Raw genomic sequence first — 24297 nt, 5'->3', positions numbered from 1 at the left:
CAGTGCCAGTGACTCAAGCTGAAATCTTGAGCCTCCAGAACTTGATCTCTGTAGCTGAAGTACAGAAAGGATGTCTAACACTCAACAGGTTGTGTGCAAGTGCATGTAGAGAAATCCTAGGGGCTGATTTTCTCCACGATATGCCATGATTACTCTGTTGACCAAAGCGGGTACAGATGCAAGCTAGTGGGCTGAGTTTGTTCACATATTGGCTGTTTATGCCATCCTGCTGACAGACGCTGTCACCGTCAGGCTGATATTTTTGATCCATTCATGAGTCAATTCAAACTGTCTAAAGTTTCAGCCCCATCACTGTTGTTAGCTGCAAATTTCAACTTACCTTTATGTTATTTGCCAAAATCTGTTGCAGTTTGGGAGCTCGTTTACTGGGAGATGAGGCACACCTGCCTCAGGAGCAGCTGTGCTTTTCAGAAATGCAGAAAGGAGCGTGGATTAAACAAATCAGACATCCCTTTTAATTCACATCGTGTATCTATGTGAGCCGTGGGAGAAAATGATTAGAATAAAAGACTTAAAATATCTTTCCCAGGATAACATCCAAGACTTGAGAAAGAGGGTTACAGTGCTTGACTGCCAGCTGCGGAAATCGGAATCAGCTAGGAAGACCTTTGAGGTGGCAACTGAAAAATTGCTACAATTTGTAGAGGTAACTTTGCCTTTTGTTTCTAACAACATTTTATTTGTAAAAGTTTTGTGTTGCTGTTTCTGAGGAATAAACACAGTAAACTGACTGCAAACTAGTTTGCAGGGATCTTTTCATTGCTAGGAATAAAAAGATGGTGTATAAGCACACAGATCTATAGAGGCGTTTACTTAATCTTTATGTTTTGCTGTACACTAAACTAATGAAACTGATCAGATAATTCTTTTTCATCAATTTTTTTCACAAACTCATACCAATTTCTGTGAAATTCCCCTGAGGAAAAGGGCAGAAAAAGTAATATTTGATAATATTTTGAAATGTTACGAATCAAAAAAAGTACTGTTATGATATTTATTTCATTTAAAGGGGTTATGATATTTTTACTTCTACACTTCTAGCTGGGAGAGACTAGGCTCTTTAATTACAAGTCAAATCCCCCACAGTCAAATAGAACATCGAACTATAAGGTATCAACTTTTTGACTGTGTCAGTTTATAAACTGTTAACTTCTTGACTCTGGCCAACAGGTTGTGCATGAAATACTTTCAGAAAACTCTACTTCCTCAGCAGTTTTAAGGTAATGAAATGGCATAGTTATTAATATTGAAATGGCAATATTAATGTTGAAAAACTGTACTGTTGTTTCAAAGTCTCCAAAAACTGGCTTGTAGCTATATTTCCTATATTTTTTACTGTATGTTTCTGAGCATCTTTTTTGTCGGAGGAGGGGAACGGTATGAGTTATAAATTAGGCATTCAGGATACAGCTTCATTAAAAACCTCAGAATTAAATTAAAACAGTTAGTAATTACATAGCTATGGTTGTCTGGATGTTTCCATAAAGTAATTATAATGTGCTATGGATTAGTTAAAATTGCAAGGAACCTTAACAGTGGGTTATAATTATATAATTTTTTTATTATTTATATTTTTTTAATTTAATATTTTAGATTTGCCAAAGCCATTTTGCATCATCGTTAATCCAGCAGCATATAAATAAATTGATAACATGTATATCCATTTAAGTTTTACTAATTTTCGTGTTTAAAAAGGTACCTAAGAATATTCAACAAGATTTAGAGCAGCCTTTGGTCCTTCAGAATATCAGAATGATTGTGCCTGTATATCCTGGGTAGCGTTCCATTAATAGTTATGTAACAGTAAAGTTGTTCGGTCTCTGTCCTACCATCTTTTTCAGTAAAGCTCTCAAGGAAACCAAATCCATTTAAGTGAAGTTAGCTGGAACTTCATTTCAAAAAAATCTGCATGATCAAATGAGGCGTTACATTGTAGATGTGTGTGTTCTCGTATGCTAATCCTAATCAATTAAATGCAGTTCCCATTGGCGCTGCACAGGAGCGATGTTGCATGTTTTATAAAGTTCATAGGGTTTATTTTAGTAAATGGATTGAAGTATAAAACAAGTTAAAGTGACAAGCTGACTCCCTAACAGCACAGGAGGTAAGAATTGGGTCCGCTAAAGCAGTGTCCCTTCTTAAATGCTAATATGAAAATTACTTTTAAGGAAGTTACTGTTCTGACACCCACTGAGTTTTTGACACTAGATTTTGAGATGTGAATGTTGTTTGAATTCAACTTTCCTAATACCTTTGTTGTACAGACAGAACTGCTTCTGAGGCAAACTCATCAGTTTGGAAGTATGAATCTTTTTTGTTCATACGAGACCAAAACCAATCTAGAAACACGTTTACTTTATTCAAAGTAACCGTTTCTTTTATAATCTTACAAATACTTACCATTTTGTGTTCTTTTAGTGACAGAAGAACAACATTGTCTACTAAAGCACTTCTTGCACGGTTGGGAAGGATTGGACCTACTGTCACAACAGCTCTTGCAGCAGAAGCCAGAGACCTTGTCAAGTCTGTTCGTGCCATTTTGGAAGTAGATTGTGAGTGAATGTGTGTGTCTGTGTGTGCATGTCTGCATGTATACACATGCACAAATACTTCCTTTCTTCTGTCAAATGTTGTGACTTTAGGATCTTGCTTGCTAATTGAGGATAGCATGTTTCAGTAGTCACCATGTGGGTTTTTTTCCAAGTGTGGAAGAAGGATCCTGAGTAGGAGTTCTGTTTGGATTGGGTTAGGACTGTGGTAGAAGTAAGAGGTCCAGAGTCCAGTGTCTTCCAGAATGGTGGAAGGCCTACAAATGCAAGAAAAGGACTGCTGCTGAGAAGGGCTCTCCCCATTGTTTTTCTAACCCTAACCCTTATCATAACCTAAACTCACCCTACTCAGAGTCAGAACCTTCTCCTACAATTGGACTATTTCATATGGTGATTTGTCCTCTCTTGTGTTGTGTTTCACACAGTAGAATTTGCTCACTGTATTATTTTTTTCATTTAATTCCAAAATTACAGAGCTGCCTTAATTCTTGCTGCTTAAGATTTAGTCAGTACTTCCTAGGACTGATGCAGAATGAGGAAAAACTAGGATCTGTCTAGAATTAGAAGTGGTTTTCCCTATTAATGCCCTTAAAATAGTAAGTGCATTTCCTCCTTAACTTTGAACAGATATCCCAGGATAGTAGGTTGTATGCGTTTTACCAGTGTCAAATGAATGTAATACTAATGACCTTATTTAAGTAAATAGAGTATATTTTCTAATTCACTGAGGGTTATGGAATAAATAATAGTGAGACTTTCACAGAAAATGTATACAGTAAAGAAAAGTAAATTAAATAGATCTTTGTAACAAACATTGATTTGAATTATAATGAAATCACAGAATATCTTTGGATCGTAAATACTCTTCCAGGAAAATGCATCAGATGTTTCCTTGTGTTATTTCTGTTAGCATGTATGTTGTTTTTTTAATCGTTCGTTGAAAATTTTTTCCATTTATATTAAGCAAAGAGAGGAGTTTTGTTCCTCTTTTACTAGCTTTTAGTAAGAATACGGTGGTTTAGTAGATCAAGAAAATAGTTATTCTTCTAGGATTTAACTTGGAAGTCGACATTTCTGGAAAGATCTCGTAATTCAGAGATACACAAAACATTTCATCCCGTTCTAGAAGGGTTGTGATAAGTGATAAGTTCTATGCACGCTGAAATTAGTCACCTGTTAGAGTGCAGTAAAGCCAATGGAGGGTACTGGAGACTTCAGCGATTTGCTGCCACAGAGCAGAGCATTTAGAGATCTCTCAGTTGATTCAATTTTTCTTTTTACTTTTGTTCTTTTGTTTCCCTTGCCTTTTGCACAGTCTCTTTACTTTTGGGTTCATCAACAGGCTTTTACCTAACAAAGACCTCATGAAAGGAAGAATGGAAGTGTAATATTAGAAAGTTAATAGCGTTCATCACTCTTTGAAAAACAATGTGCCAAAGACTTTCTGTAGTTCATGATCACCTTGGTCTAAACATTAGGAGAAGTCAGAAGTAAGCATCACATGGGATTCTAGAGACTTTGGTTTCCTTGTCTCAAAAGACATCACTTGAAACTCATTGAAACTCATTGGTGGGAATATTTCTGTTGACCTTGATGAGCTTTAAACATAAGCGGTGAATGCAGTCTAAGTCAGCAGGATTTTGGAATATAAGCTTCAATATCTCAGTATATAGATCCTTCTTCCAAGCTGCAGAGGATGCATCAGAATGAGAAGATTTCTCCAAATCTTTAGAAAATCAGAGCGTTATTGTTAAGGATTTTTAAATGTGAGTTTTGAAGTCAGGAAATGCCCTTGAGGAAATTTATCCTCCAGAGCTTTTAAATCTGGTATCAGTTCATCAGCAAAGAAGATAGATACTTTTATTTAAAATTGGATGTGAACCAGCAGAATAAATCGTTCATAGCACCAGAGGACAGTGCAGGTTCAGTGTCAGTTCAGTATGCACCTTCATCAAACTATAATAAGAATATAAAGTTATTCCAGAGTATTTTTTTTTTTTCCTGGAAAACTTAAAGCAGAAAATTAGTGCCAAAATGAGGAATATGGAGATTTCCAAAATCATGTAAAACTAGCAGAATTTCCTGCCTGTAATGCTCTTATTTTCATACTGGAATGTTTACAAAATGTTACTTTCCTAAATTTACATGAACGTGTATCAACTAGTGTCTTAATGAAGATTTTATTGCTGTAGGGAGTGAGCGTAGCCTGCAGTTTCGTTTGGAGATACGTGTATATCCTCAGGCCGCTTAACAGAAATCTGTTGCTGCTGGTAAAATTTATGCTAGTTCATGACCAGTTACTGCAATTACAGTTGGAAATCTAAGAAACAACTGCGGCTTATTATATGATTCCCCACTCAGATCATCAAAACAATTGTGTGTTTTGATCATATTTGCCTATAGTTGAGCAGACATGTCAGTTCTAATCCAGCTTAGATGGATTGATTTGCAAAAATAAAAAAGAAATGGCCTGACATATTACAGGAGTTTTTGGAAAGCTGATGAATAATTGTTGACACTAATAACTGTATCAGTGATTTGAATATCCTTTTTACATTGTTTGAGAATTAATTTAGAAAGGGGCTGAATAAATATACCTTTATTAAGGAAATGTATCAAGATATGAGAAATGTCTTATTTGATATTATTTATGCAACATTTATTTATTACATCACTCTATGGAGAAGAAAGCAAAATAAGAAAATAAAAAAATTGTTCGTAAGCATCCATAATATTCAGTTGTTGGTGGAAGTGGAAAGAATTAACAGTGGCTGGGAGAAGAGATAATTGGTTTTCCACCAGTGACAATGGTAGAGTTCTGTCACGTTGAGTTGTTTCTATCACGCTACACAGGAAGTCATGCAAGGAAAACTTTTAGTTGTAAATGCAACTGAATTCTAACATGTGGTTATATCAAACATAATAGGTAGGATACATGGTAGAAAGCTCTGGAGCCACAGCAGGGATCCATTTTATGAACCTGAGAGTTAAAAATAGCTCTGCAGAGAAGGATTTAAAGACTGAACGTCATCCTTCTGAGTTCATTCTGATTTGGAGAGTATTACAGATAGATTTGGGCTCTGACAAGCTTGTGTATGAGATTAAAGCTTTAAACCTCACTCGCTTTCTCTCTTTCAAACAGGAAAAAAAAAAGTAGTTAAGGCAGAGTAACTATTTAGTAACATTCTGTCTGCAGACCTCTATACCATATTCTCACAAAATGTTTCCCATGTGATCTTCAGTTTCCTTGCAGATGGGCTGTTATAGAAGGCGGGGGGGCTTTTATCTATGTAGCATTTCATAGGTATCATACATAAAAGAAAAAAGTAGAATAGCATAGACATTACGTTGCAAAATGAAGGTTTTCCTTTTTTTCTGGGAACGTGTCCACAGGATAATAATTTGTTAATGAATTCTTAGAGAATTGGAGTTAATATTTTTGAGATTGCTAAATGGATAAAAATGTATAGCTGAGCAACCATCATGATACGTTTTACCTTCTAAAGAACTTCTGTTCCATTATTTCCTTCATTTTTTACAACATGAAGAAAAGGAGCCCTAACCAAAATACCTTTTTGGTTCATTTGCAGTACGTGTGATGAAGCAAAGTCTAGGTGCAAAGACAAGGTTGTGGAGTGTTCTTCCAGAACAAAACTGCTACCCTTGTTAAAGATCATCCTTGACACCCAGGTCAAAATGACATATTTATGAATTAGCCACACAAACTGTCCTCTTCCTCCATAATAGCATGATATTTTGCCTGAGGGAAGAGGTTTAAAGAAGTTCAGTTTATTCCTGAAAATCTCCAAGTCCATATTGCCTGGTGATAATGCTGCAGATCAGTTTTGAGCTTCGTAGGTTGAATGACAGCTATGTGAAGTCGGTTTGGCGATTCTTCAAATGAGGATTCTGCTGAAGAAAAAACAACTCGTTTTCCAGTGCTTACTGCTACGGGATCCTCAAGATCCAGAAATGCAAATAAGAAAGTAATAATCAGAATAATCAAGCTCACCCCTTGAAAGATTCATCCTTCATCTTCTTGAAAGACTGTAAGCTATTTTTAGAAACAAAGTCTCGAGAGTCCTTTCTGCTTTGTAGAATACAAGCATCTCCTGAAGACATACAGAAAATTACTTTCATCATACAAAGGATAATAATGCACCAGTGAATGAACTGTAGCTTTTAAAAGTAGTTGCTGGCTGCACTTAGTAGTCCATATGGTGCAAATCGTGTTAAAAAGAATTGAGAAAGCATTTTCTTCTTTTCTGTTGCAAAATTATAAGAGAAATACAGTTGGTGCTGGTAATGGTGAAAATGTGATTAACCCTGGAACATACTTATCTCTTCATAAAATAGGAGGCAGTCGGCATTTCGAAATTTGCACCAGCATAATGCAGCTCTCAAGTATTTTGACTTCTAATTTCCTCACTCTGCTTCTGAAATTTCTATCCAAAAATACAATCTTGCTCTTGTTGATACAGTCCCAGTCATCAGCATCCATTAAGTGCTACGAAGCTGGCTTCTCTGCTCAGCAGGGAGTCAAGCAGTGCATCTTGAACTATTTTTTCCCATCGTGTTCCTTTAATCTGTTAGCCCGGGATCTGACACATGGCAATCATGCTGAAGTTCACTAAAATGATCTCTAAATTAACATAGCTTCCAAAAATCCTGCTTACCTTACTGATACTGATCTTGCTAGTTACAGTAGTCATTATGCATTTACTTATGAAGATCCTACGGGCAGAAGTTTAGCTGCTCAGTGTTTGCGTTCATTTTCCTTGTATGCTACCTACAAGAAGGGAATGGAAACTGCTGGTGGTCACCATCCATTAGTGCTTGTTCTCTTGATAGTTAAGTTGCTTTTGATTTTTGGGTCACAGACAGTGTCTTACATCTCAGGCATTAAAAGCTGAAATATAGAATTGCTCCATTTCTTCAGTTTAGGGTTTTTTTTTTAACACTATTATGGTCAATTGCCAACACCATTCCATATTCAGCAAAGTGTTAGTTGTCCTTTCTCATTCTTTTGTCAACGTGAGTGGAACAAAATTATAAGGTAGAGTAGCAAGCTTTGCAAATAGCAATTTTGCTATTTTGAGACAAGCTAATATTGTTAAGTATTCATATTCCTTTTATTTTATTTATTTGTTGCAGCCCTGGTGTGTTTATTGCAACAGAATTAATGCCATATACACTATTGCTATTTTGGTTTTGAAATTAAAGATACAACAGTGCTATAATTTTGTACAGATAATTGGCTATAGTTCACCAAGAGAGTTCTGAAGAAGCTGATGTGTAAGTGTGGGCTGTTCCCCTCCTCCATTTTGGTTTATGTCTGGACATCAAAATCCAGATGTAATCGTAACCTAGGCAGGCATGTCTTGGCTAGCTTGACTTTTATTAATTAGGCTAAGGATATTAAAGATACTTTTGCAGAGGCTGAATATGAAAGTGCAAATCCTCTTTTGACCTCAAGAATATTATCTGATTGCTAGTGTTTTGCTGAAACTCATACTGCTGTGTCTTTTTGTATTTTTAGTATTAGAAAATTATTTCCTGCAAGCTCATCTTAGTGGAGACAATTCTGCCTTGGGAGGACAACATGCCTTTAATGTTCTTTCAGCTAATAAACTAGAAATGTACCTTTTCTTTCTTACTAGAAGAGCTGCTTGGGAAGGAGCAGCATAATGATAACTAATGAGATAACTGTGTATTCATTGTTCTGGCAAGGCCATAAATATTTCAGTGAATTACTGAAATCAGAAATAGAAGAGACCTATTAAATTATACAATGTATACCCTGAACACATCCATACAGCTTCCCTTTTAAATAGTTTTTGACTAGCAAAAGAAATAAAGCTTAAAATGAGTGCTGTGTGCTTTAAGGATAAAGAGGTTATGTTTGTCAATTAAACGTTTTCTGAGATGGTACTTCCGTTAGAAAATGTTAATTTTGTAAAATTAAAATGTGTTGTTCCTTTGAAACTTTTAACAACAAGAACAAAGCAAGTGCATTTTCCCAAAAGAGAATTGATCAACTGTTCTATCCAGTGGAAAATTTCAGAGTTTTACTAGTCCCTGAAGGTTGAAGAATTTTTCCTCAAAACAAAAATACTTAATGGGAGGGTGATTTCATTTCTATAGAAAGTAATAATACGAAGTTATTACATGAACTTTTTGAATCTTTCCTGAGTTGGCATTTTGGAGAAGAAAAAAAAAAAATCCCAGAAAATGGTAATTTTGGAATATGACGTGGTCATCAGTGGCTCTTCCTGCTTGCATGATCATGCTGAATTTTGAGCTCATGGTGACTGCTATCTTTTGCCCCAGAATATTGGCGCTCTGTTCCTCATGTAGCATCGTGGCATTATACCAAATGGTGTCAACTTCTCAAGAGCCATGCTCCCAAATCCGTTTTTGCTTACATAAGAGCAGGAGTAGGTATGCCTGTAGAATGTCTTCCTGGCCTCCACTGACTTCTGAAGGCAGCGTGAGACATAAAACCTCTTTCATGCATAGCAGAGGCATCTCCCAGTTTGTCTTGAAATCAGAATTTAGTTATTTTCTTGTTTGCTCACTCTCATCTTGTAAAGACAACATGCAACAAGACAAGGTAGAGCAAGACAGGAGCTTTGTGCTGCTGTTGAATGCATGACTTGATTTAGTCTCTGTGGGGCAGTGGTTTTCTGATTTCCAGCACTGCTCGACAGAAGACTTCATAGGTGCAGTTGTCTTCCAGTTCAACATGTGCTCTGGACTGTAGATCCCTGCTGTCAACCACGCGTTGTGGGTGAGGGACACCATGCACAAAGCATGGCTACCACACAAACTGATAATTTGTCCAAAAATTAAACTTAAGGTAGCAAAGAATTTTAATATTCTTTTTTATTAATCATAGAATCATAGAATGGCATAGGCTGGAAGGGACCTCAGAGATCATCTAATCCAACCTCCCTGTCATGGGCAGGGATGCCTCTCAACTAGACCAGGCTACTCAAGGCTCCGTCCAACCTGGCCTTGAACACCTCCAGGGAGGGGCATCCACAACCTCTCTGGGCAATTTATTCCAAAGTCTCACCACCCTCGTACTGAAGAATTTCTTCCTAAGATCTAATCTAAATCTGTTCTCCTTCAACTTAAACCCATTTCCCCTTGTCCTATCAGTGGACACTCTTGTAAAACAAGTCCCTCCCCAGCCTTCCTGTAAGTTCCTTTCAGGAATTGGAAGGCAGCTATTAGGTCCCCCTGAAGTCTTCTCTTTTCAAGGCTGAACAATCCCAGCTCCTGCAACCTGTCCCTGTAGCAGAGGTGCTTCAGCCCCTGAATCATCTTCGTGGCCCTCCTCTGAACACGCTCCAACAGATCTATGTCTCTCTTATGGTGGGGACACCAGAACTGGACGCAGTATTCGAGGTGGGGTCTCACAAGAGCAGAGTAGAGGGGGAGAATCACCTCTCTTGACCTGCTGACCACACTTCTCTTGATACATCCCAGGATGTGGTTGGCCTTCTGGGCCGCATGAGCGCACTGCCGGCTCATGTTGAGCTTCTCATCTATAAACACCCCCAAATCCTTCTCTTCAGGGCTACTCTCAACCCACTCTGTGCCCAGTTTGTATTAAATTGCAGAATATCTGTATTTCTTTACTGATCTGAAAGCTTTGCTAGTGCAACACTGGAATAGAGTTTGGGAATTGAAATAGAACTTAGTAGTTTTCCTTTTACGTCTTCAGTGATGTAAACTGAGAATAACCCTTGACTTGTTAGATATTGGAACAATTACAATTATCAAATGCACATGAGATGAGAAATGGGTCCCTTTTGCCCTGTAATACAGAAATTGTTGAATTTTTGCCTCATTCTGAAAACAAGAATGTTCCATTAAAGAAATCAATAGTGTATCAGCAACTCTCTGGATACACTGTGAGTCAGATCACAATGAGAAGCCCAAAGGTGAACAACTTATATATTTTCAGAAAAATTAAAATTCGAAGTTGCGTAACAGACAAAATGGTTTCTATAATCCTAAGAAAAAAACCCCAAACATATTTAATACAATTTTACAAGGACACAGTCTAGAATTTAAAAGCTTATTCTACATAACTGTTTAATGCAGCACGACTTTGACTTTTCTGCAAATCATTTAAATTTCCAATTTTGCCTGCATGGTAAGTAAGAATGAAGAGTTGTAATTTTGACAGTGTACAAGTACTGTAATTCCAAAAGGAAAATCTATCCAAGAATTTTTAAAATGTTTCATTGCAACAGAAAGGAAGCGTTCCACTTGAGAAATGTAATAGTGTACAAGTTTTAAAATATTTCCAATTTAAATTAAATTGAGTGTGCACGGACATTAAATGAAAAACGATGCACTAGACCTGTGAGACAAGTCCATTCTTCAGTCTGTAAATCTAACATGATCTGCTTTATTTCCATCGTATGTACACCTCGATTAAAATTATTATCCTCATTTTAAGGAGGAATTTGAGCCATGAAGCAGCTGACTTGCTCATTCATAGGGAGGGGGAAAAAAAAGGCAAGGATTTAACAGAAGTCTCCTGAGTTAAATGGGTTTTTTTCTGACTACATATCATATCGATATTTTCTCCTGGAGAGTAACCTACTATTACTAGAATCTATTACAACGGGTATAATATTCTTCTGCATTCTTAGATAACTCTCAAATTTGTTAGTGATTTATACAAAAACTTTGTTTCTGTTTTATCATTATTGGATGTTATACTTATGCAGTGTGTTTTCATTGAACAAAAATGTCAGTTGGTGCCTTGACTGTGGAGCGATGTCATGTAGCACTTTACACTGCCTTACCCTCTTCAAGGCTTCATGAGGAAAGGGGAATGACTAATGAGGAAGCATAGACTTAAGCACAGAGAGGGCCAGCATAGGCTCTGTTAGAGTTTTCCGAAAAAGTTTTACTGGTTTTGATTCCTTGCCCTTTTTTATTGTAATTGCTGTATTTTGGTACTGTATGTTTGGTGCTATGTTTCAGTGCTGTGTACTTGATCCAAATTAAATTTTCAGTGCATGGTTATCCGTGTGTTTCGAAGTAATTTAGAATTATAGCTGTGGTTTCCAAGCTGTAGTTTGTCAACAGCCACCACACCACAAAGCTCTTAAGACTGATTTACAGTTTGTCTACAGAAACTTAGCACTTCTACATTCTTTTCAGTTACAAGGTTTATTATGATAACCTATGAGAATTTTTGAGGATGAGTAGTGATGTCTGACAAAACAATTTGAGACCATTGAGCTATAGCATCATCACTGCTGAAATAGCAATGTTTAAGTGCATACCTGTACTTAAAAGCAGTGCCTATAATGTTACATAAATGCCACCAGTGAAGCCAAGTCAAGGTTGAAGAGTTTATTAGATAGTAGGCAGCAAAAAAACTCCACTCTGTTTTCCGTTCCCCAAAATAAACTAAGTGATACCAGTTTGCTCATTTTTTCCTTACAGAGCATGTCTTCTAGCCATTTCATCACCCTTGCGTTTCTCTGAATTCTCTCCAATTCATCAAAATTGTATTGAGTTCTGTAGTCGAGACCTTCCTGTGGGAGACAAAAATGGAATAACAACTTTGTTTGCTTTACTGTACACCACACCAGCTCTCATGTCCCCAAATGGTGTTCCCTTTCTCCGATAGCTTCATGTTACTGATTCATAGGAGGTTTGGGCTTTGCTGCACTTCAGAGCCTTTTCTGCTGAACCAGAGGCTGGCTAACACACCCCACTTGCTTTTGTGCAGCTGGTTATTTGCACCTAGGGTAGTACTTTGCTTTTGTCTGTATTGAATTGCCCCCTCTTTATTTCAAACATTTGATCCAGTTAGTCAAGCTCTTACAAAATTCTAATCCTGTTTTTCAATGACATTTCAAAGAATTGACAAATGGGTTTTAAATCCTGAATTATCCCTGAGCTTGGACTAAAAGGACATTTTGTTGAACGTGAGTGAGGAATGACATTGTTTTCACCTGTCTGGTCTTACTTGGGGGTATCATTACAGGACTGAGAAATTAGTTTAGTTCTATGTTCGAGAATAGAACAGGTTAGTTCCACCTGTTTAGTTCGATGTTCGAGAATCAGAACATTACTGCTTGTAACCATGTACAAGCAGAGAAGCTAGAGAAAAGATGACACTAATAAGGATGGAATAATTTTATAGCCTGATCAAATAAAAAATATATTTAAAGTATCAATTATTAATAAGTTGTAGCTAATTTGTTGGTGATTGAACATGTATGTTATTCCCAATGTTTCACAGGAAGGAAAAAGACAATTTAATGTCTAAAGCCTGTATTTAAGAGAGTTCTTTAATGTGACCTAGATTTCAGAACTCTGTTGTTGCTGCTAGAAAAGCAATTTATTCTCTCTCCATTCACTTACCTTTAATGAGAAAAGATGAGTCAGCTTTTGAATAGGCACTGTCTGTACTGACTTTCCAATCAAAACATTTTAATAATGAAAAACAAGTAAGTGATATTATTATACCTTAAAATGCAGATGAGCTAACAAGATTAGTGCCATCTCGTCGGGTTAATTTCCAGCATCTCTGAAGGAAGACTTCATTAAAGAGCAGACCTTTAAAAGTTTATGGACTCATTTAGTTCATACTGTGACCCCACTATGAAAAAATTAATTGACTTTATGCCTTTTCCCATACAAGTTGTACTGGCTCTTGGTAACTATGGAGACGGAAGTCAAAACTCTCCAGAATTGAAAATTTTTACGGGATGGTAAATACCTCCTAAATTGTCCCTCTATTAATTTCTGTTGACATAATGCTTAGAATTTTTGTATATTAGTCCTTATATATAGTATGATGTTCTGACATAAGGGGGGAGAGGAAAAAAAGCCTTCCAAATTTTGTAGCAGGGAGATGCAAATTGCTCCCGGGTAACCCAGTGTCTCTCTCTGGGTATGTCTGTCTGCACACCAGCTGGGGAGCCACTGTCATGTTATTTCAGGTACCGAAAAATAAAGCAACCATACAGCATGGAGCTGAACCAAAGGAGCTGTGCGTAATTTTGTGCAGTTAATGCCGAGTTAATTTTCTGTGGCTACACAACTACGAGCGTCCCGAGAGAGCTGGATTAAAGCTGGCGGGGGGGCAGGAGTGATCAGACCTTCTTTTCGAATGTCAATGTACCCTAAAGCTATCAGAGCTCATCTTGTCTAAGGGGGTTGGTATGCTTTGCTGTCAGTTCCTTCACTTGTCACATTTTTTCACTTTTTTTTCCGTAGGTAGGAGTGAGAAGCTGAGGGCTAGCAGAGTTACTTAGACATGTATGGTGCACAAGTGTGAGAATTTAAATGGAAAGAAGTACAGAGAAACTTGATTGCCAAGAATGATATAGGAAGCTTTTTAAAAGTATATTTTAAGGAGAATTTGCAAGAGGAAAACATAATTGCTTGGTGCTTATGAAGGAGACCTAAACGAGGTACAAAATGTGTGTAAGTCTCATACTACATCTATTACCTTGTGCCATAAAGGGTACATATCATTAACTGGGAGGTAAGGATGGAGGGTTTACCTGGCATTACTGATTGCTATAGGTATTATGTTTGAATCCTTTACAGTTAAGGTAAAATAATGTGTGCTAATTTAGGCACGTGGTGGATTTCCACCCCTGCCCCCCTTCAGATTTATAAAAAAAAGGAAGGGTATCTATCCTAGTTTCTAAGAACTTTTAACATTATGTTTAAAATATGCTGGCTTTAAAGTCATGTCTTCCAGTAAATAAGCCCCTTCTTTTATTTATTCTTTTATTTATGTGTAGCTACAGTGGGTTTTGTAACAGACTAAAAGGATATCTTGTGTTAATGTACTTTTACAATTCTTGCTTCAAAAGGAAAAAGTTATACTTTGGTCTGTGCTTACTGTGAAATGAGCTCAGCAGAGAGTAGTTCTTGTCTCTCAATTGTAGGTGGTTCATGTCAGCCCCCTGCGCAGTTTAATTTCATCATCAGTGCAAAAAAGTAAGATATTACTTAGCAAGAAAGGCATATAATGTAATACTACTGCTTTTTAAATCTCAGACAATTTCTGATCAAGTCTAATTTTAGACAGTCGTTTTAATTTGTTACCAATGAATGCTTTCTAATTAAACTTATATTTAACAATCACATGCGTCAGTGAGCAACGTGAGATGACAGTGATGGAAGTGGGTGGATAGCACAATAGTTGGTGACAAGAGAAGCTGATCCAGTAAGGAAAGGAGGAGACAGATGAATTCCGGAACAGGGAGTAATCAGGGGAGCGAGAGTAGGGAAACTGAGGAACAGTTTACAGCTGGGCCATACAGTGAAGTGTTCCAGGCTATTCCTAATTACCTTCTTCTGGTGGTGAGTGCCCTATGTACAGAGTCTCGTATTTCTGGAATATGAATGTGTTATTCCAGATTCTTTTTAATCAGCTGGAAGTGGATCGTACCAATTCAGAACAAGAATGTTCTCAAGAGAGTACTTACTTTTATTTTTTTACCCTACATGGCATTTGTGTAGAATTCTCCACTTACGGACCATTTCTCTAATTTTATAGTAAATAACATTTCCTGTCTTCTCTTCAGCAGTTCGAGATTCACAGGTATAAACAAAATGAATTTCAAATTAACTTATGCAAATATTCCTCAAAAATTACTTTGTCAATTGTAGTGTATTCAGTCAGCAATGGAAATAATAATGTGTTCTTGACTAATCACAGATAGACAGCATCATGTTAAGAGTCAGTACTGGAAGACTGTAGAAGAAAGCCTGCAATTAATTCATAGAAAGAAATGGCTTTTTTTAAAAGCTGGATAAGACTGAAAAAAATGTAATGAGGAACATGCTTACCATTTTTAAGACCTTATTAGGGAGCCCTACTACCTATATGGTCCCTGGGTGTAGTGTATTTCTCTGGCTGGGTCACTAATTGAGACTCTCTTATTGGAGCCTTTAGCATTAAAGTAGAACATCTTTGAGTTGGCGAACTGAAGCAGATGGGAGCCACTAGAGGATGAGGAGCACTGGTATGATTTTATTTTTTTTTCTTTGCAGCCTTCTCTGTGAACGAGGTAGATTTCTGCATTCTGCAGTTTTCTGGTTTTCTGTATTGCCTCCACCTTAGCCACAGATTCTTCAACCACAATAAACAAAAGAATTTGGGGGGGGGGTGGTGGGTTGGTCACTGCATTCTTATGTATTTTCACTGGACAGCCAGTGGCGTTTTAGTAAGAGGAGGCGTAGGTAAAAAATACAAAATAATTGTCAGATAATCAGTATGTTAAATGCATTTCTAAAAGCAAATAATATCAGCCAGCAGATTATAAACTCCTCTCAGCCTTCATTAACCCTTACGTTAGAGGGCTTACGCTTTCCTGACCTAATGACTAAACAAATGTATTGCCTTAATGACTAAAATAGCGATAATGTTGAAAGACACGCTGCTTAGTGAAATCTTGGCCTCCTCAAAATCGATTGCTGAACTTCTGACTATTGAGTGTGTGGTATGTGAAAAGGCATTGTAAGCCAAATCTGATACATATTGATTGTATTATAAGCATATTGAAATAATAAGCTTTTTTTTTCAATATAAGTTGCTAAATGATTCCTTTTTTTCCAAAAGTTGATTACATTACAAAAATAATCATAATCTAATCATAATCATTAGTAGTACTTTGAATTCCTTTCATGTCAGCGTTTCAAGGAATGCAGTCTGTCTTCAACTGTCTCTGTGCTGAAAGACATTCCCAGTTTCACATCAGCAGCTGGTGTAGGTGCTCAGGTTCCAGCCTGTGACGGTGGGCAAGGACATGAATCTTCTGGTTTACCTCTGGGCTAAAAGGAGGACTTATCCAAAAGTTGATGTTTTTTCTTGTTGGTTGCTAGTGGCTTATTTACCTTCCCTGTTCTCACAGAAGTCTGTATCTTCTCCAGCGTACCTTAGAAGAACAGCTTCTGTTTGGTGAAGCTCAGTACTTGCTGTACTCTCTCCATTCCCTTTAAAAGTCAGAATTTTTCAGTAATTTTACTGTGAAGTACGTACTGCAAGCTCTGGTGACTTCTGCCATTTCTGTATAATTGGTTGTACACGTTTGATTGCCATCAACTAAGCAGAAGAAAGTATTTTATTGCCCTTTTTAAGTGTGTTGTGCTTATTTTGTGCTTTCACTGCTAACCTCGTGCATGGATAAAAATGAGCGTTGGCTAGACCATTCGCTTCTCATTTTAATAACAGTCCAAATTGCTTGGAGCCCACAGTACATAAAATTTTATTTGAAAGGAGAATATTAGTCTTTATTTGAAAAAGATGTAGTTTTGCTTTTTTGTTGTATTTCCAATATTCAGTTTCTGAAAAGGTACGTTTTTAAAGTAATGTTTCAGGAAGGTAATTATCCTTTTGAAGACACATAGCAGCAACCTCGTTGCTCGGAGGACTGTAGCTCTCGCTCAGTTCTGAAGAGCTTAAGTGCACACGCTTGGCAGAGTTTGTTCTAAATTTGGATTTCCTTATTTGTTAAGTGGGAGAGCAATATGTCTACAGTAATGTCTGATCACATGTACTGACTGAGGCCATTCTTATTTCTTTAAATTAGTCAGTTGACTGGTCATTGTTCGTATATTACAATTTCAGTTCTAACCATACTGTTTCTAATTAACTGTACCAAGTTATTCACAGATGAGTATTAGAATAGAAGAAAAACATTTATAACAGTTTGTAATTTCCAAATTACCATAAAGATTTTAAGTTGATCCTATAATCCTTCAGCACGAGAAGCACTCTGTTTTATAACTCTCCTTCTAAATTGTAACTTGATACGATGTAATCGTTTTAATGAGAGATTAATGTTTGCCAACATAGATGGGTCAATATCTTATGATTAATAGGAAATGGGGAAACACAAGGTCGTCTTTCACCGTGCCCTGAATATCCAAAGTAAGAAAAATACTTCTCCTGAAGCATGGTTTCTAGGAACAAGACTGAAGGGAGATAAGCCAATCTGCAAACCCTGCTCTAAATTAGCGTAAATTTCAGTTGCAAGTATTACCCAGATGTCTCCATGTGAAAACACTTACTCCATCTTTGTTTTGTTAAACTACCAACAACAAAAGAAAAAGAACAATTTCTTTAAAATGGAATTTGATATGTGAAAGAAAGGAATGGAATGTCCCCTTAGCAGGGTATTATTCATAAAATGAAACACATTTGTTTGTGGGAAGAGCACTTGAAATGATCTAAAGAATAAAGTGGCACACAAGCAAATGCCAGAAGTGCATACTCACTTCTGAAAGCTGTTTTTCCGAATCTGATTTTTTATACTCAATTCAAAATAAGCAGTAACATACAGTATGTATTATTGATTGCCTAAAAAATGAAGGGCCGTTTTGTGCCTACACACCGTTGAACACACTCGGCAAACAAGGCTGGATATTTCTCCACAAATTTTTGCTTTGCCTGTGTCAAACAGCATAGCTCACAGAGGAGTTCCTGTGCCAGTCTCACGTCGTATGATACCTCTAGTCCCATAGCTGAGATATTCCTGTATTCCAGTAGCACTCAGGAGTCCAAGACCAGATAGCTTAGAAGCAGCATGTCCGATCTTCAGCTTTCCATGCTCTTTGCATTGCCTAGGTAGGTCAAAGAGAAGAGCCAAAGGCATTTGGGATCTTAACTAATGAATTTTGCATTATTATTGAGGCCACATGAGGAAGGTTTGTGTGTTGATGAGAGCTGAACTGGAGAATATTGAAAAGAGAGCAGAATTCAAAAACTCATTTATCAAGCGATGGAGAAAACTGTTTATAATGTTCTTCAGCGAATCTTTTATATCAGAAATGCTTTAAGCAGGTAATTTCTGTTTCTGCAAAAACTTCCTAATTTTGGAGAATCATAATATTTAATATAAATAAATCATTAGGCAGTAAATAAGGGGTAGTTCTGAGCTAGATCATGCTCTCTTAAAAAAATATGTAGAACTGGAAAAGTCAAGCTAGGTAAAAGGATAGGTCAAAAAGACATCCTTATTTCTGATGTTGGTCAAAGAATGTGTTCATTGTGAAACTGAAAGCTTATACTGTGTGGCTTTTGAATTTCAGATAGATATTGCATCCTTTAAGCTGGATACTTCATATGAATTCCAGACGGGGTGGTTTACTGGAGCAGCCAGGAGACTATTCAGCCCTGACAGGGAACGAGTTGTAGCCAGACATCCTTTTTGTGGTGGATGACAAAGCTGTGAACGCTGCTGGAAAGAAGTTCACGCTTCACAAAAGAGTTTTGAGGGTGAGACTACCACCTCTGGCAGGCAGCTGTCTGTGAGCAGCCTTTCCAAATTCATCAGTGGTGTTTGTGTGACTGCTCGTAAGAAGCTGGGTGTAAAGGTCTGGCCTTAAGGCCAAAATAAAGCACTTAAGAACATGCTTATCTTTAAGCATCTGAATAGTCCCACTTTGGCGAAATGTAGATAAAATCCTGGTGAACAGTAAATTGCTGAACAATTCTTACTGTAGTCTCTAAATCTCTCATTCCCTTTGAGTAATTTTGTCAGAAAATAAGAAAAATAAAACATTTTGGACTGCAGTATTTAGATGTTAGGGAAATAACTGTCAGTTTTGAGTCAACTGAATATTCGTTTTGTGGTATCTGTTTTTATTAGTTTCATCTGATGATCTTTTCCTTTAATATTTTTTAACTAGTTTATAGAGGAAAAAAAACCCAACTACAATACTGCACAGTTTCTAGGTTTGATAACTGCCCAGTAAAATGAGGCTTTTTCATGATTTCTGTATTTTCCTCTGTCTCCTCTGTTAGGGACGTCCTTTGGTCGATCATGCTACGTGCAGCTCTTATTGCAGGAAGGCTGTACTGAAGCATGAGGCACAGTGTTTCCAAGACAAAACACAAATAATGGGCGAAATCTTCAACATCTGTCACTTCATACGAGTTTATAATTTGGGTTGATGTTTATCTTTCTACTTACTGCAACCAACTAAGTACCAATGCTGGTGCATCATCTTTGTCCTGTTAACCTGAGGAAGTGATAGATAGATAGATAGATAGATAGATAGATAGATAGATGGATGGATGGATGGATGGATGAGATCCACACATAGTAAGTATCAGGAAAATTGTGTTTGCCCTGGGGTTCCACTCCCCTCCTGCTTTATATAACGTTGACTTCACAAGGGTGGTTATCCCAGCGGGCATCCTGCAGGCGAGGAGCCAGGCAGTCACCGGGGATCCTGCCTCGCTGCTCTGCCACCAGTTGCCGCGCTGCTGGTACACACACACCAGCAAATGGTTTGCTGGTTTTCACATAGAATTGCAGAAATCTCCTTTGCATTAACCCTAATTAAATGCATATACTCAGAACAAAACTGGTTATAATGTGTTTTGGCTAACCTGCGCTCTCTCAGGAGACTATTCCATTTGGGCAAAGCTTTGGACTGTATTCCATTTTTTTTTCATGCATGATTACTTTTGCAGTTTTACCTTTCCTTTACCTTGCAAAAGATAAATAATCACAAAGGTTTGAATAGCAAGAAGCCCTGTATTTTCTGCTGAAAAGAAATTATTTTTGAATATTGTAAAGCTGTTATTTTTTTAAGATTATATATACAGACAGCTGCAGCCAAGATATATTATTTATGAAGTTTCATCAAAGACTGTAGCAATTCACAGAAGAAATGATGAATATGTCAGAAACTTAAGACTGCTGGAGTTTATATAGGCCAAATCCTGTATCTTTCAGACTATTATTTCTGACTGAGCTCCTTTACCTCTCATTTACTCCAGGTGAGACCTTAGTGGTCTTTCAAAGCAAGTCCTAGGACAGGCAACAAATCTGACCCTGGAGGGTGTGAAAAAATGCAGCACTAGGAAGTAGATCAAGTTATGCATGATTCATGGAGAAAGTGAGCTTGAAGGAAGTGAAGATGATGTCTAGGGAGATACAATGCAAAACATGAGAGCCTCTCGGCTACCATGGGAAATACCAAAAAATGTAACTACAAATGTAACAGTGATGGAAAGGAGTAAAGGGAACAGCAGTGAAAAACTAGTGGAGAAGGAGCAAAAATGTGAGAAATAAAGGCATTAAAAAACCTACAGATGTCAGTGGAACTTTGAAGTATATACAGTCTAATGCATATAAAGTCAAAAAGGCAAATAAAGCTGTGGAGATATCTCCAGAGCTTCATTTATAGGTGGCAAATGTATTCAGTGTTTTTGAAAAGCTTAGTCTTTTGTAGTTAAAAAGAGAATACAGAGCATCAGTTATCATTGCTACCTACGTACCGTTCCTCATTTAGAAGAAAAAATAATTACGTCATTTTAATCAAATTACTGGTGAAAAAAGTGTATTTATCACTGACGAATGAAACAGGTGATGTAGGGAGTCATGTGAGCACAGAGCAGATGCTAAGGTTTTATTTATAATTGAGCAAATCCGTTGTCATTTATTTTGGATATGCATGTTGCATGCAGGAATGAGGAAAGGCCAGGGCAAATGGGAGCAATTGAGTCCTATTGCCATTTAAATAATTAGAAAATATCCATGTTGAATAAAGATCCCATCTTTTATGGGAGAGGAGGGAAGAACTAGTGATTGTGTCCAGCATATTTATAATTTAAAACATCCTTTCTTCCTCCCTTCATAGGAGTCAAAACCTGAAAACTGTTATGTAGCAACTACCTTATATTTAAAGGGAGTAGCTGTGGCTTATTCTCTCTAAAAGGTAGTAGGTGGAATGTTTTGAGGAACAGATTGTAGAGATCTATGCTAAATGGAAAATGGAAGAAGCCTGAGATAAGTGACTAATAGGGGGTAAAAGTGAAAGGAAAAAAAAAAAAATCCAGTGTGCTTTTCGCTTTTCAAGCTGTACTAAACATTAGTGGTGCTGGTCTACAATTACCAATTCTCAAGTTCTCCTCCTGAATTCTGGAGTTTTGGTAGCCTTACTTGTTGCTCTTCACTTGGTGCCTACAGGTATATTTTCTTCTCAGATGGTTTGTACCTGCTTCACTGTGCCAAGCCATGATTCCGTAGCTGTAATGAACTCTGTGTATCTTTGAGAACTGAACTGTTCATTTTCCAGGTTTTTAAGAGGGACCACACTAGAGACAGAGGTGTGACAATGGGAGAAAAGAAAATAAGCCTTTTAAGAAATAAATTCTAAAAAAATATATGTGTGCACTTAGGACATGCCTTGGCATGAAGCAGCTTTCAAAGATCATATGATGCGTGCAGTCCAGCACATTTTCCAAATAAGTTTTAAATCTAAAGCAGGCTCACAGATGGTTCTAATGAGCTGGTCTCTGAGATATACTGTGACTTGAACAAAAATAGTTTAACTCTTAAGACATTAATGTTTCAAGATGACTTTCAAGCTGAAGCACCTGCAGAACAATTTTTTCATGCATACTTTAATTCTATATAAATGTCTAATCTCCAAAAAAGGGAAGTTTTTCAGGACCTTGCACTTTCCTTTATATACATTACAGCACAGTATCACAAAAGCATACATCAAGAGCATTTTTACACATTGACTGATGCTTCTTTCTCCAGCACTTTTCAAACTCTACAAATACTTGCTTTTGAACAAATAGTAATAAAAAAGTTAAAGGTTTCCTATGAAAATCAACTTTTTAAAGTGATAGAGTACAGTACCCTACTAAAAGTATTATTCATGATATTCATCATTCTCATGAACAGGACTTTCAAACCAAGAACAGAGTCCAAGATTGAGTTTTTAAGATTAGTATGACTGATAATTACAAAAGGGGAAAAGAGTGCTGTTTCTTAGTGCATGTAAAAATGGTGCCCTTTCAGAATTATTGTTTATATTATTATCTATTGCAAAAATAGCAAGAATTCATTTATAATCTTTTTATGACATGGTTTGAAATTACAGCATTCTAACTTACACCATTTCAAAACTATGTTCTTTGTGTCAGCTAAGCTTTGGGAGGCATCTTATTTCTGCGTTTCATCTTAGGTCTGCCTTATGGATGGGAAGAAGCTTATACAGCAGATGGAATCAAATACTTTATCAAGTGAGTAGTTCTGGGGGAAAATGGGTCAAAGTAAATTAACAAAATAACAAAACCTGTCATATGTTTTATGTACATCTTTATTACCAACATGCATTGTTCTTTTCTGGTTTTTGTGACTTCAATGTCCAGAGAGTCCTAGAGGGCTTAGTTACAAATATAACTGAAATTTAATGAGAACTGTATCTCTCAGTTCTTCAGATTTCTTTGTAAACCCTCTTGTAAACCCTAGTCTACAATGTTGAGGACTTCCCCAGTTACGTGTTTGACCCAATAATGGACCCAGGTGTCGGGGAAGTTTCCCGGCTGCTACATGAGAAGCACCTGTGCCTCATCAAGGCAGGTGCTGAGTCACGTTGGTTGGCCGGAGGCCACGTGACCTATGGGAAGCTTAAAGGCGGGGCACTCCCAAGAGGGAGTGGGGCATTCACCTCCTGGAGTTTGGAGAGGTAGGAGCCCTCGGGAGAGCGGTGAGTTGGAGCTCTCTATTGGAGATTGGAAGAGCCTTTTGATTGTGAGATACCTTGTGGTCGCAACAGTCGTTTGGTTGCGACCCCCTGGAGGAAGACACAGGCAGTCCGCGACATCTGGCCGCGACATCTGGTGACCCCGACGTGATTCGTCGAAACGCGAACTGCCTGGACCGCAGGGTGAGCTGCGGTGGAGATAAAACCCAGTGAAGTTCAAGAGCAGCAGGAGAGCTGTGAATTGATCTGTTTCAACCTAGACGCCTGAAACAAGGTGAGCTGCTGAGAGCTAAAATGGGCCAGAATTTTGTCAAGGAAAATCAGACTTTCACCTTTCTCAAATCGGCAGGGATGGCTGCGGGGGTCAACATAGGTAATGAAGACCTATATAGTTTACTTAACTGGGCAGCGGGGCACGAAGATTTATTCAACCTTACCTGCACCTTTAACCTAGAACTTTGGAAAAAGCTAGGGGATAAGTTACTCTATGAAGCCGTGGTCAATCTAAAAGGCCGGACCAACCTTCTGCGTACATGGGAGGCCCTAGATAATATAATTCAAAAGGGGTCAGCAGAAGAAGAGGAAGAGGAATTTACAGATTATGTATCCGCAAGCGAAGGATACGAAGGGGGCAACGAATTATCTGAGGGAAACAGTGTGGACAATGAACTAGACGTGTCCTCACTGTTCACAGAGGTCAACAAGGTGGCAGGGACTATGCAGGAACTTTGCCCCACCCTCCAGGAGATACTGGAGCGTCCCCCACCCTTTGCCCCAGCAACCCCCCCTTCCTCCTCAGGAGATATCGAGCCTACAGCTCCGCCATTTGATTTAATAACCCCACCCCTGGCAAACTCATATCCGGCGACATACATGGCGCAAGTACGAGCAATGCAGCCGGTATTGGTGCGACAGGCCATGACAATGCTGCGAGGTATATCCCAGCAGTTAGCAACCGTGGTGAACATGTTGCAGCAGGCCATGACCCCCCCTGCAGTGAAAGAAATGTCAGGAGAAACCCCTAAGGCGGGCGACGGTTCGGCTGGGAGGTTTTCGCCGGTTTCTCCACCGGAGAGAAAGTCGCCAAAATCCGCCCCGCCGGCCCCTCTAGAGACATGTTTATCCCCCGCTCCACAGCTAGAAATAACAGAAATTACCCCGCCTGCCATAACAACTCAGCGTGATCCAGTACTTTTCTGGAATGAAGTTA

At 37.9% G+C, this 24297-nt stretch overlaps 1 protein-coding gene across 2 annotated transcripts in view; it reads left to right on the top strand.

Moving 5' to 3' along the window:
• The window catches only part of STXBP4 (syntaxin binding protein 4), a 72898-nt gene that overhangs the window by 32055 nt on the left and 16546 nt on the right, over window positions 1-24297 (top strand). For both annotated transcript variants that reach the window (XM_086624019.1, XM_009978330.2), the window contains 4 exons: window positions 551-667; window positions 1192-1241; window positions 2440-2573; window positions 22566-22623. In XM_086624019.1, the coding sequence (XP_086480145.1) occupies window positions 551-667; window positions 1192-1241; window positions 2440-2573; window positions 22566-22623 (359 nt within the window). The remainder of the gene's footprint in view (window positions 1-550; window positions 668-1191; window positions 1242-2439; window positions 2574-22565; window positions 22624-24297) is intronic.

The sequence above is a fragment of the Tauraco erythrolophus genome, chromosome 20 (genome assembly GCF_009769465.1).
Source record: "Tauraco erythrolophus isolate bTauEry1 chromosome 20, bTauEry1.pri, whole genome shotgun sequence".
Classification (NCBI taxonomy): Eukaryota; Metazoa; Chordata; class Aves; order Musophagiformes; family Musophagidae; genus Tauraco; species Tauraco erythrolophus.
Note: the sequence above shows the minus strand (reverse complement) of the source record. Positions and strands in the feature narration are given on the sequence as shown.